At 41.1% G+C, this 12,534-nt stretch overlaps 1 protein-coding gene across 1 annotated transcript in view; it reads left to right on the forward strand.

The window, feature by feature from the left end:
- Window positions 1–375: 375 nt before the first annotated feature.
- Window positions 376–12,534, forward strand: part of LOC128744387 (zinc finger protein ush) — a 168,895-nt gene continuing 156,736 nt past the window's right edge. The window contains exon 1 of the mRNA XM_053841367.1: window positions 376–963. Within this exon, the coding sequence (XP_053697342.1) occupies window positions 927–963 (37 nt within the window). The 5' untranslated portion in view covers window positions 376–926. The remainder of the gene's footprint in view (window positions 964–12,534) is intronic.

Here is a 12,534-nt window from a genome sequence, read left to right on the forward strand (position 1 = left end):
ATTGTGAACAAAGTTGTTACTCAGCAGAAAGCGATAAAAACCTCCGATAGACGGTTGTGCAGCCGTGTGGCGGTTGGCTGGCTGGGTGGAAAGCGCAAATACAAAATCAGCATTTCCATCGCAATCTCACCGTTTGGATCTTCGTCCTGGTGTCTCCCGTCTACCACTTGTGTGTGCGACGACGGAGTTTTAACTTCAATAACAACCACAGAAAAAGTGTCGGAAACGCAGTCGCAGCCGCGAAAAGCAAGCGAGCATTCAATAAATAAAAATATACATTTTATGCGATTTTTGCCGTATCTTGCTCAAATGACTCTTAAACGCAACAGTACCGGAGAGCTGGCTGCTGCCGGCAAAGTGTCGACCGTAATCGACATATTCCGCGCTACCGACGCAGCAGAATCATCATAAAAACATAAACGTCAAAATAAAACACTACGCGGTGCCACCTCGCGATTTCAGCGGCTCCGTGTGTGGCCCTGACAGATTCTGGTGGGACGATTTCGACGCCAATCGGTCCTTCGGCCGTGAGCAGCTACCGGAACGACCCGTTATCATTGCAGTGACATCCTTTTTGGCGAAATGAAATAATAACACGAACAACGCGAAAATAAATAGTTGGTGCCTGCCTGTGGGTAACGGCCATATTTGCTTATTGTTGGTGCGCGCGGAACAATCGTCGTCGCGCGTGCGGGTCCGACTGAGGCTGCTTAATCGTGGTACGAATTTTGCTATTGCTTTTCGACAAATCGTCAGTACATGTGTTTATTTTCGAGAGTTTTGCAATTGTGAGCATTTCGACGGCCCTCAGCAGCAGCAGTAGCGGACCGGGCCGGCCGTGTTGGTGCGTCGGTAGCAGTGCAAAAAAAAAACGAGGACGACACGTGGCCGCGCGAAAGGCATAGCGCGTAGAAACGACACAGACTATGACCGTTGAGTTAAGCCTCGAAGCAGTCGTAATGGGTAGGTTATTGTTTTGCAATTTAGATATTTATTTATCTTCGGGATTTGGCCAATTTCGCGTGCTGTGGTCGAGCGAGCCGAGGACACCGCAGTTGTTCGAGGACCTATATTTTTAGTTTTATGTTCGGTGGTAAAAATATACGATTTTTTGACGCAATCTATTGTTTGTGTTCGGAGCCACAAATTGCGAACTGAAGTTGTTTGGATAGTTATTGCCGCAGATACAAATGACGAGGTTTATTTTTATAACTAAATGCTTTGCTAGTGAGACTGTTTACTGTTATTATAACAATTTATTTCAAGTTTAAATGGGGTTTATGCTGTCTGAAGGGGGATTTAATTCGTCATTTTTGCTTGTAGGTTTACATGTTTGGGAATTGGGATTTTGGAAACTGATTTCACAGTTTAATATCAAATTGAACATTTTGTTAGTATAACTTGATGGTTTTCGAATACACGCTAGTGGAAACATTGCCAGTTCTCAACAGCACATGCTATATAAAGCTTCTGATAAGACATTATTCACCATTCGACCTAGGAAAGCCAATTCTGGTGAATGACTGCAACTCCGATAACATTCACAATATTATCGTTCGCAGCCATGGGGTCTACGTCGAATGAAGGCATGTTTATTTATTTTTTTAGAATATTATTAGTCAGCTTTTTGCCGTGTAATAGAAGTCATTAACATGACATCAGTCACATCGAAATGTGAAGATGGTGACGTCGAACGATGGTGAAGGTAAGGAACAAGTGAGTAAAAGCTCGACAGATAAGGATTACTGGCGTCGTGTTGGGTATAATCCTTAACTACCTTTGCGCTATCACAGTTGGTGGCTTGGCCAACACCGCCAGGTCGGAACTTAGCCCACGAAACGCAACCCAGCGGGGTATGTCCTGCTGGCGTTCGATGCGGAAGCAGGTACGAACACAAGCAAATGCAGAAAGCCACACACCTGTAATAACAACCGTCTCGGCGACATGTCGGCATCAAGACAGTCTAAGGTAATTGCCGCTACTGTTCCTGCCGTTTGCCGTGCAGTTGCCGAGAGTTGAGTGTTTTCCGCGTGATAATCATGTGTTTAATTATAATTGCCTTGGCTGGTTTAAGGGCTGAAACCTATTTCTAGGCGAACGGGCGTGTGTTGGAAATTTGCATGAATGGTGCGTGCTGGGGAGATTTTATAATGCAACCACCCCCTTTACGTGGCAGCGCAGCGGCACAAGCGATTCCTTCACTCCCGGTAATTCCGCTGGAGCAGTTCTCTTCGCGAAAGATAAGATTTGAATTATATTGCTTTTTTATCCGGTTTATCAGTAAACCACGCTCGGTAATTACTGCCCGTCGTTAAATGTGTCTGATAGGCCGGATAAAGTGCGATCCTATTATGGCCCTGACGTTGCATGCCGGTATTGAAACTCTACTGACTGAAACTGAATACTTACCTTGGGATACAATATTAGCATTATGGTGTGGAAGATTATAATTGAAATGAAAAAAGTCTGGACAACGTTGTTCTTGGAGGTCACAAGTTTTCAAAAGTTAAAGGCAAGTCTTGGGTATAATCGTCTTTAAAATTTGACCCTTACTGTATCGACACATACTTCGTAGCCGGTTATTACAGGGTGAGTAGTAATAATTGTCAATCATTCACTTTGGTCACAAAAATAAGAGGCTTGCATAAATTTTAATTTTTTAAATTTTTACCAGTCGCAATCGTTGAAAAGCGTTATAGCTGGCACGCACGGTATCCTGAGGCATTGCATCCCAAATCTTCTCCAATCGTTGGCTGAAAGTATTCACAGTCAATCCTTTGGTGCTCCCTAGTTTGCCTAGCATGTAACTCCATGCATAGTAGGTGAGAGGATTTAAATCAGGCGAAGAGGCAGGGCACTCTTTCGAAGAAATAATACCCTGAAAATTGTCCTCACATCAAGCCTGTGTAGCTTTCGCCTGGTGAAATGGTGCAGAATCTTGTTGGAAGCAGTATGGTGCATTCTTGTATAAAAGCACACTTCGTTTAAAGCTTCCGAAATAATGATTTTTCTGAGGGCAACTTATGCCCGAGACTGTATTAGCAATTTAGAAAACTGTATATCAGTGAATTTTTATTGTGGAACCTTTTATAGTGGATAATTGTGTCATTTGTAATAATGAAATTCTGGAGATCAGCTGATCCGTTTTTTTTTTTGTAATGTCAATCATTTCATCATGAAATGTCAGACTTGCAAAATCAATGCCATACGTAAAGTATCAGAGCACTTTGCTGAAGCATTACCTGCTACGGTTCAATTCGTTTTATAGAATCATACACCGGCTTGAAATCCACAACCAGATTAAGCTGTACAGATTGAGCATTGGTCAGAATATATTAAGGATTGGCTCGTCATTGACCCTCTTGAAAACTAGCTTGATATTTCTGGGTCTCATGAGAAAGCAGCAGTAAACTATAGTTGTGTCGATGATTCTTATTGTAAATATGACATATGAGACTACCCGATCAGTTTCCTGGCATTTGTTAATTGCCTCTCGGTTTCCGCTTTTAGACATTTGTCTAAGATACTACTCTTCTCAGTGGCCTTCAACAATCAACGGTTACAGTACATTCCAAAAACAAAAATTTCGATGGCGTATACCATTTACATTATGGTTCAACCATTATCATTATGTTCTTCATATCCGACGCTTCAAATATATGTATGGAAAATCACTCGTTTTCGTATGGTGAACATTCTTAATACCCCTTTGTTTTTATGGTTACTTGTCAAATAACCATAACTAATATAGTTGATATTATACCAGGCAACAGTTTTAGTACTGTGCGGCACCATTTCACAAATGGTTTTTTGGAAAAATCAGATAGAAACATTCGCCTTCTTCGCGTGAAGCGAAAGTTTCAGCCGACGCTAGAATAGACTCAACACCTTCCTAGCCTCAAGGTTCGATTGGTGGTGAATACGTCTACCAAGTACCTGTTAGCAGGTGGAACCGATAAATTCGAGGTGGTGGACGAATTTGTATACCTCGGGTCGTTGATGACGTCGGATAACAACTGCAGCAGAGAAATACGCAGATGTATTCTTGCCGGAAGTCCACAAGACCCTAAGGTCTGGTAAGGTTCACTCCCGCACCAAATGTATCATGTACAAAACGCTAATAATACCTCTACGGGCACGAAACGTGGACAATGCTCGACGAGAACTTGAAAGCATTGGTCTGTTTTGTACTTTGTGTGCTTAGGACCATTTTTGGCGGGGTATGTGAGAACGGGGTAGGATGAACCACGAGCTGTATCCAGAAAGTTACTAATGCTGGAACGATACAATGGGCGGAACATGTTGTGAGAATGCCGGACAACAACCGGCATTATGGCCGCGTGGAGGCGCTAGGTGGGAGATTGGGCTGGCAAAAGCTATATTGGTGGCTTTCTCGATTGCCTTCCCCATTTCATACAAATATTCACCCTTCGACAAGTCCTCGATAAATTCCGGGAATTAAACTTACAGCCTCACGATTTATTTATAGACTTCAAGCGGCGTACGATTCAGTGAAACGAAATGAGCTATGATTGATTATGCATGAAAATAGTTACACAACAAAAATTATAAGACTGACACTAGCGTCTATCTAGCGTCAAAATAGCGGGTGAAACACCGGTCTCTTTTATGGGGTTAGATAGTTTGAAGCAAGATGACGGACTACCGAGTTCTCTGTTCAACATTGCATTGGAAGGTGCTATTCGAAGGACAGAGAACCGTGTAGCCACTCAGTTAGCTTCGAGGTACGATGCTGGTCTAACGACTAGCTACGTCGTATTGTAGGGGTTGTTCGTGTCGGCTGATTTATTTTGCCATGAATTGACCGAGATTTAAACCTCGGTTCCAGACCTGGTTCCAAGAATTGAAGTGTTCAGTCACGTATCCAGAAGGGGCCCCTATTTCGACTCCAATTGTTTTATATGCATTTGTTTTTGTTTAGGACTGCAATACATTAAAGGTATTGTACTTTATTATAGTCCTCAGCGGCAAAATATGCATATAAAGAATATAAGGCAAACCTCTTCTGCCTACGTGGCTGGTTGTGTTGCTAGATAGAGTCAGTAGGATCGTTGTACCAGCCCCGTACTTGTCCTGCACTCTAACAGCCGACTGCAAAGTCTGTCGATAAAGAAGGGTCAAGTCTTAGAAAGGCATTTAAGCCCAAATTTCTGCTTTTTGTGTGCAGAGGATTAGTACCATCATCACGAAATCACACATGCTTATAGGGCTTGCAGACGTCATCGATATTATTGGTGTTAACCGTAAAGCTATAGAAGAGGCGTACACTCAAAAAAATCGATACGTCGCATCCACGTGAAAAATCATGCAAAATTCTGTACAGCAACTTACGTGAACTTCATGTACTAGTTAATGGGAAAATAGATAAAATTTACCGGGATTGCACGTAAACTGGTTAGTATGAGTGCGAGTTACCAACAATTCACGTGAATGTTACAAGAAAAGTGTGATGGATGAGAATTACCTATGTTTTCACGTAAACTTGACGTGCTGATTTTTTTGAGTGTACACGCATCTTAAGGATAAGGTACACGCTGCGAGAGTAGGGCTTATCGTAAAGTCTACTAAAACAATGTATATGGTGGCTGATAGAGAGCGTGATAGCTCTTCAGCTGTTGGAATTGCGATGGTGAGAGATTAAGATACTTTTGATATGGTCGACGATTTTGTTTACCTTGTAACGTAAGTAAAAGGGCGGAAAGCGGTTGTCAACAGGGCCTTTTACGGATTACATAGCCAGCCGAGGTCCCGTAATCTGCAACTCCGTATAAAACTCGCACTCTATAAGATGCTATTTTGGTATTCAATGGCTACAAAACGTGGACGTTAAAAGTGAGCAATCGACGAACTCTTGGCTTTTTGAACGTCTGCAATCAATTCTTGTCACTATATTAGAAGGAGTGTAGCGCAGGCGGCTTGAATCACGGAATATATCAAGAATACAAAGATACAGATGTTATAAAGCGACTAGAACACGGTGGGCTGGCCACCTAGCAAGGATGCCGATTGAGAGCCTAGAGCAAACTAGAAAACTAGTTCAGTAGAGACCTCGACAGAGGCCGAGGGCTACGGGGCGGACCTCATACCCGTTCAATGAGCGCTGTTGACGAGGATGCTAGTATAGTGGGATTCGATTCGATAAGCGGATTGTCGCCGAAAGAGTAAACTAAGTAAGTATGTGGACGATTGCAACGTGAACTACTACTGGAGAATAATGATTACACGTACCGACTTTTTTAAGCCAACACAGAGTTCCACAAGGTAACAACCAATGAATACTGCCGCTTGTTTCGTTGTTGCACGACGATTCCTCGTAATTAACAGCGCAAATAGTGTGTTCTGTTTTTAGACAGGGAGGAAGTGTCTGATGCGAAGAATGATTAATTAGATGAACTAAAAAAATTTATATAGACCAAAAATATATCGAGGCAATCGCAGGTGGGGTCGTATCCACACTCTCTTGGTTGGTACCCGACTGATTTACTAACTTAACTACCGCCATCCGCTATACTAGGTAGTCTAACATCTAATCTTCGTTTTATTCTTCCAATTCTATCGCTCTCGTACCTGCCATCGCCTTTTCAGTGAAACTAGGCAATACTCCTTCTAGTGAACTTTGTAGCCAATCTGGCGTTCCGTAAGGAAGCAATCTCGGGCCGCCATTGTTTTCCTTATTCTTTAAAGACGTGTGCGCTATCCACAAGGATTCAGACTGCTATGCTGATGATCCGAAAAAATTTCGATGTACCTAAATTATATTTCTATAAATATGCGTAAGAAAAAAATGAAACCTGATTCTTGATACCAATTGTTCAATATGTATTAGCCCTAATAATTTTATGTTAAATCAAACGAGTCCTAAGTTTTAACAAACAATATTTCCTTTTACAACATATCATTTGGTCACTAGATTTTTTCGTCGAACAGTTTCCGTGAAGTACTATTTTTTGTTTGAATTGATGGAACTAGGATCCGTAGAACTCCCTGTTGCTCATTTTCTTCCAACATAATATGTACTGTATTAATACACTATATCTAATATCAACGTCATCACGTCACCCGCTATCGGCTATATACATTGGAATTTGCTTCGCTATCCTTCCCTCCCGCACACACACACACACACTCAGCTGCATCATCATCTCACATCGACCGCGCATCATTTGAATGAATCAGCAGCGGTACAGGCAGCGGTAGGTACATACATACACTGGGTAAGGGAAAAAAGTAGCTTTATCAGATTAATAGGCTACACGATGCGATGCTGGAGGAGAAGCGGAAATTTGCCGAAGGGCTTACTCGCCACCACCATACCAGCCAGAGCTTTGCTTTTCCTTGGTAATACTCTTTGCTGCTCTGCTCTGGAATACGGAATCTGGTCGGTCCAGATCGGGCGACCCGTAGAGTGGCACCGATAAGATAAGGCTTCGTTTAGTGTGGTGAAGCTGAATCCATGGCGATGACGTTGATTTTAAAGTAGATCATTTCAGCCGGTAAAAGGTATTGATTGGTTCATTGAAAAAATTGGAGATTAACCGGCCGACCGACCGACCGACCGACAGGGTGAGTCATCACGCTTTGCGTTCACTTACTACAGGGTGGAATCATTCTGATTCCTTTATCGTGAAACGACATTTTGCTTTTAAAATTCCGAATAGTGAATATAGTTCGATTTCGGTAAATTGACTTTTATAAAACAGATTACTCAATCTGATCTGAGACCTGCTCGGCTTGAATCATGGGTTAAACAGGACAATAACGGCAAAACAAAGCTCGTAAAACGACCATTTAATCGCGGCAACGCACACTCAAACCGACGAAAAATGGTTCCCATTAACATGCTGTAATGTGGGAGTAATTACGCGATTAAAATATCTCCTCCACCGATCCAATTATCACCCAGCTGTGCAACCATTTGCTGCTACTCCCTCTTTCTAGTAGTCGGTGGTAGTGGCAGCGGGCGGCTAGTGTTTGATTCCGCACCAACCGCATCGGCTCACTATGGACGATGATGATGATGATGATGATGATGACGATGATGGCTGAAGGCGCGCGGTTCGTGCAGTGCAGCTTAGCAAAACCCCCAGACCAATTAACTCCTTTTACCCTTTTAGATTTTTTACCCTGCTGCGGATTGGTTTTTATTCTTCTTTTTTTCACCACACGAATAAGCGATTAAATATCGCAACCATAAACACGATTCCGCACAAGCAATTATATAGTGGTTCATTTTTTCTAATTTTATCTTTTCTTTTTTCTCATTCTTTTCAGGTGAGTATTGCGATAGCCGTCGTCGCCAGCTTGCACAGGGAGTACCGTTTTTTGCCTCCTTCGTTTGTGCGGATACGGATACACAATCTAGTTCATGAATCGCCTTTATGGTCCCTTCACTACACACACTTTTGAGCTGTAGGGCTGCCAAGGAAGGGTCGAAAACGGGTGACTCTACGTTTTTTTTTATTTTATGTCAGAAATCGAAATGGAATTCGAGATAACTGCGTAATGCATGTGTGCGAGTGATTAGAAATAGTCTGTGCAAGTAGCGATTTAATGGTGTTTTAAACACCCGGTAATTGTTGGACTAACTAGAATCGCCGTAAACGCTTCCTGGGGTAAATCGAGTTTATAATCCACTGGGTATAGTGTTAGTGAATTTAATTCACACGTCAGCTGGAACTATGTAAATGGCGCACAAGATATTTGATGATTTAAGGCAGCGATTGTCGAGGAAATCGATAAATGCAATTTTGCTCTCCATTTTACTGAATGTAAATTTTAGGGTAAATGCAGAAGAAGAAAAAATAGTGATCAACATTCAGTGACTTGTGAATATCAAACGTTAAAACATGTCCTGTTGCTGTTAGAACAAATCCAGAAAAAGATGTATAAATTGAAAGTTATGTTTCGATAATAATCATTTGAATTGAATTGAGTTACAAGATTGACAAGACCAAAAAGATTATCTTCGTGCAACTTGACGGTATGATGTCGAAACTTCAGTTTACATTAAGGAGTTTTGGTAGAATTTCGTATTTTACAGACTAATTTTGACGGTGAGGGGTCTTACTGCTTGATAAAAAGTATTTAGAAATTTAACATTGTTTCAGTTAAAGTTGGTAGCAATTATCTTTCTCACAGCCTGGGAAAATAAAAGGGAAGTGATTATGTTGGTTACGGGAGGGTATTTCCAGCACGCAACTAAATTCGGCATACATTACCTTATTTTGCTGCGCTTTCCCAAATAAAAACTTTGCTGCTATATAACAATACTGAAACGAATGTAGTACTTATAAGCTTTAAGAGGACATGATCGACTCAAAATTTTGAAAAAATCATCTTTTTATCTCAGATTTTGATTTTGCAGTCTTTTCCGATTATTTTAATACTAAATTTGTAATGATCCGACCACGGGAAGTGGCCGAAAAACGATTATACACATAAGCATTCCAGTGCAGCGTGGAGCTATATGCAGCATTTTACTTTTAATTTCAGCATATGGTGCTCTATTTGCTCTACTACCAATATGTGAGTCAGTTGCGCCTGAAACTCTTCTATCGTGTTGACATAGCTAGTATTTGAGTGACAACCACTTGCTTCTGGTGCTAGTGTATATGAACGATTCAATGCAGCAAGTTGTTACTGCAAAACTAGTTATCTTCAATTAGCCGGTAGATAGGCAATATCGACATCCATCGGTCTCTCTTTTGATCCGTTTTTGAAAACCAGTAATCCCTGTGCAGACTATTTCGGCCTGCCGGATTTAAACAGCACAAACACCACTATAGAAAATGGGCCCATTTTAGCCGCAGCGACTTCAACATTTCTCGCGACTATAACTCAAACTCAGTAGCATTTCATTAAGACCAAAATACACGCCGATATTCAGTAAATATTATTATATCAACTGGTATAAAAATTTTGTCTGAATATTGTTCAGGCTACCGCTTAATGGGCTAAAAATACCCTCCCGTACCCTAATATCTACTTTACAGAAGGCCTCTGAGTTAGAGTTCATAAATATTATGGAATGAAAAAAGAGTAAGGTATTAGTCAGCCTGAGTGACTATGGCAAAGTCCTTCCCTGTTAGAGGGTTCCAATTTACGAATATGGGCAGTGCACCTGTCGTTGTCTACTTCTCTAAACTAAAAAAATGGGATTTCGTAAGCACGAGGTTTTGAGTGCGGGGAGTATTCCTATGCTATCAGTTTTGCTCAGTGCTGTGGTTAAGGCGGGAGACGGTCAGTTTCTACTTTGCTAAGTCAAAATAAGCGGTAATTTACATAAAAGGTTTTCGTGTACGGTAAATGTATCTGAACTGAATGATCACAATCACCTATTCATTGGAATTGAAAACAAAATTGCAAAATCGTCCATTTTTCACACGCAAGGTTCAAGGTTTTTTTTAAATATCTGCAGTATTATCGTCGTAACTAAAATGAAATCTAATTTTAACTGATTTTTGGCTAATATTTCAAATCTCATGTTTAATAAAGATTACGGTACGGCTTTCGGATATTTCGGATATTAACTAGCTGATTGCCTGATCTTATTCGGGACCCGTTTATCTCTCAACCACTTGTACATCTGTTATTGTAATGAAAATTCTCATAACGCAGAAAACGAAACCCTTTTTCTCCATTTGAACGTGTCTACTCTCTTTGTCAGTTACCTCCTCCCGCTGTTGTCGACCAGCCACTTAGAAATCTATCTTTTCGGTAATCCTTTCAAGCGAGACGAAGCCTTTTACGTTTTTAAACCTCCATTGTCCATTACCTTCTTATCCCCCCTTTTAGAATCCTATCTTGTCATTCAGCCACAATTGCTATCGTTCCAAATGCAAGAGAAACGCCCCCTTTATTCATTTGAGACTTCCTCCCCCATTTGTAAGAGACTGCCCTCCCTTTTTTCAACTTCCCTGCGCTGATTGTTTCATGTGAAATAACTTGCGTGCCAAGTTTGTTGAAGAAACCTCCATGCGTTCGAGAGTTATGGTGGAACATACATTCATACATTCTCCTTCTGTCACGTAGCCTGTTATGCATTTGTTTCCTCTCTGGAAATCCCTATAACGGAAGAAAAACAATGCATTTTTTTTCAAATGGTGTGGTGTGGTGTTTGGAGTGAAGAATGGTAGACTGGATGAAACTGGGAAAATTTTGAAATCAGGCCAAAAATATATTGCGTAGTTCAATCGGTAAGTGGGACTCCAACGCACACTTTCTTGGTTGGCGCCCGAGTGCAATGGCAATTCAATTATTACGCCCCCCCGGCGCCGGTATTTTTTTTGTATGATTGCTCTTTCTTTGCTTCTACCACCGAGAAGATAGACGATTATAGACTGCATTGTGGTAGTAGCTAGCAGTCTGGTGCCAACCGTCGTTGCACGCTAGTGTTATACCACACCGGGTGTGTTTTTTGTTTTACTTGTCTTTGACTCGCATTCCAACGTAATCTCTATTTTTATTAAGTGTATGGGGAAGCGTATGTGTGCGTAGACGGAATGGTTGGAACAGAATGGAGGGACAAAGTTCGATTTGAGATTATCTAATGAGGGTCGTGTGGTAATAGTTTAATTGCCAAAGCACTCGGGTGAAAAACTATGGGTTGGAGTCCCACTTACCAATCGAACTACCCAATGTATTTTTGGCCTCATATCGAAATTTTTTCTGTTTCATCCAGTCTGAAATTAAATTAAAAAGAAAACTTTCCAAATAAATTCTACTATGTATATTTATTCTTGACATGCCTAGTAGAAATTAAATTTTCTTTTCTATTAATTTATTAAAATTTAAACATTTTATGCTTCCACATATTTTGTGGCTCTACAGTGCTGTAATGTTGTTGACAGCAAAAAGAGCACTCTTTTTGCTACCAACGGAGTAACAGCCCCATTGCGTAACAAATTCCAAAGTCATTGCAATGCTTGCTTCAACAATATTGTAGATAATAACTTACTCTACAAGTGACCTATACATTACTTTCTTCTAATTCTGCTTCGCCGAGGCGGGTAATGAAAAGAGCAAAATCAAAGCGAAAAGAGCGTGTGAAGTCTGATCATAAGGTAAAATTAATGTTCCCATACTTCGTGGATAAAGTTCTAAACAAGTATTAGTGTAATTGGCAGTGTACCAGTGTACTCATCTGAATGAAAAAAATGCATTACTACGTATAATAGTTATCTATAATAAGTAAATTATAACAAAAAAAACAGAGGTTTCCTGTAAAACATCGCTTCCTACATTTCATCTTTTCTGGTCTAGCTTCACCGAAAAACCCTCGTAATCTCGCATGCAAACCTACAGTGAGAAAAACAATCAGCCATTCTCTACAGCATAAACCTACGATCATCGCAGATTGCTGTGCGACAGCCGGCGACGACCGACCGACCATCTGACCGGTGTATACTTATCTCCCGGCGAAGATAAAACCCTATATCCGGAAATAGAACGACCCGATAAGCGCGATATACGCGCGAGGCATGCGAGCGTCGTCGTGACCAGAGTCGGACTGAC

Source organism: Sabethes cyaneus, chromosome 3, assembly GCF_943734655.1.
Source record: "Sabethes cyaneus chromosome 3, idSabCyanKW18_F2, whole genome shotgun sequence".
Lineage (NCBI taxonomy): Eukaryota > Metazoa > Arthropoda > Insecta > Diptera > Culicidae > Sabethes > Sabethes cyaneus.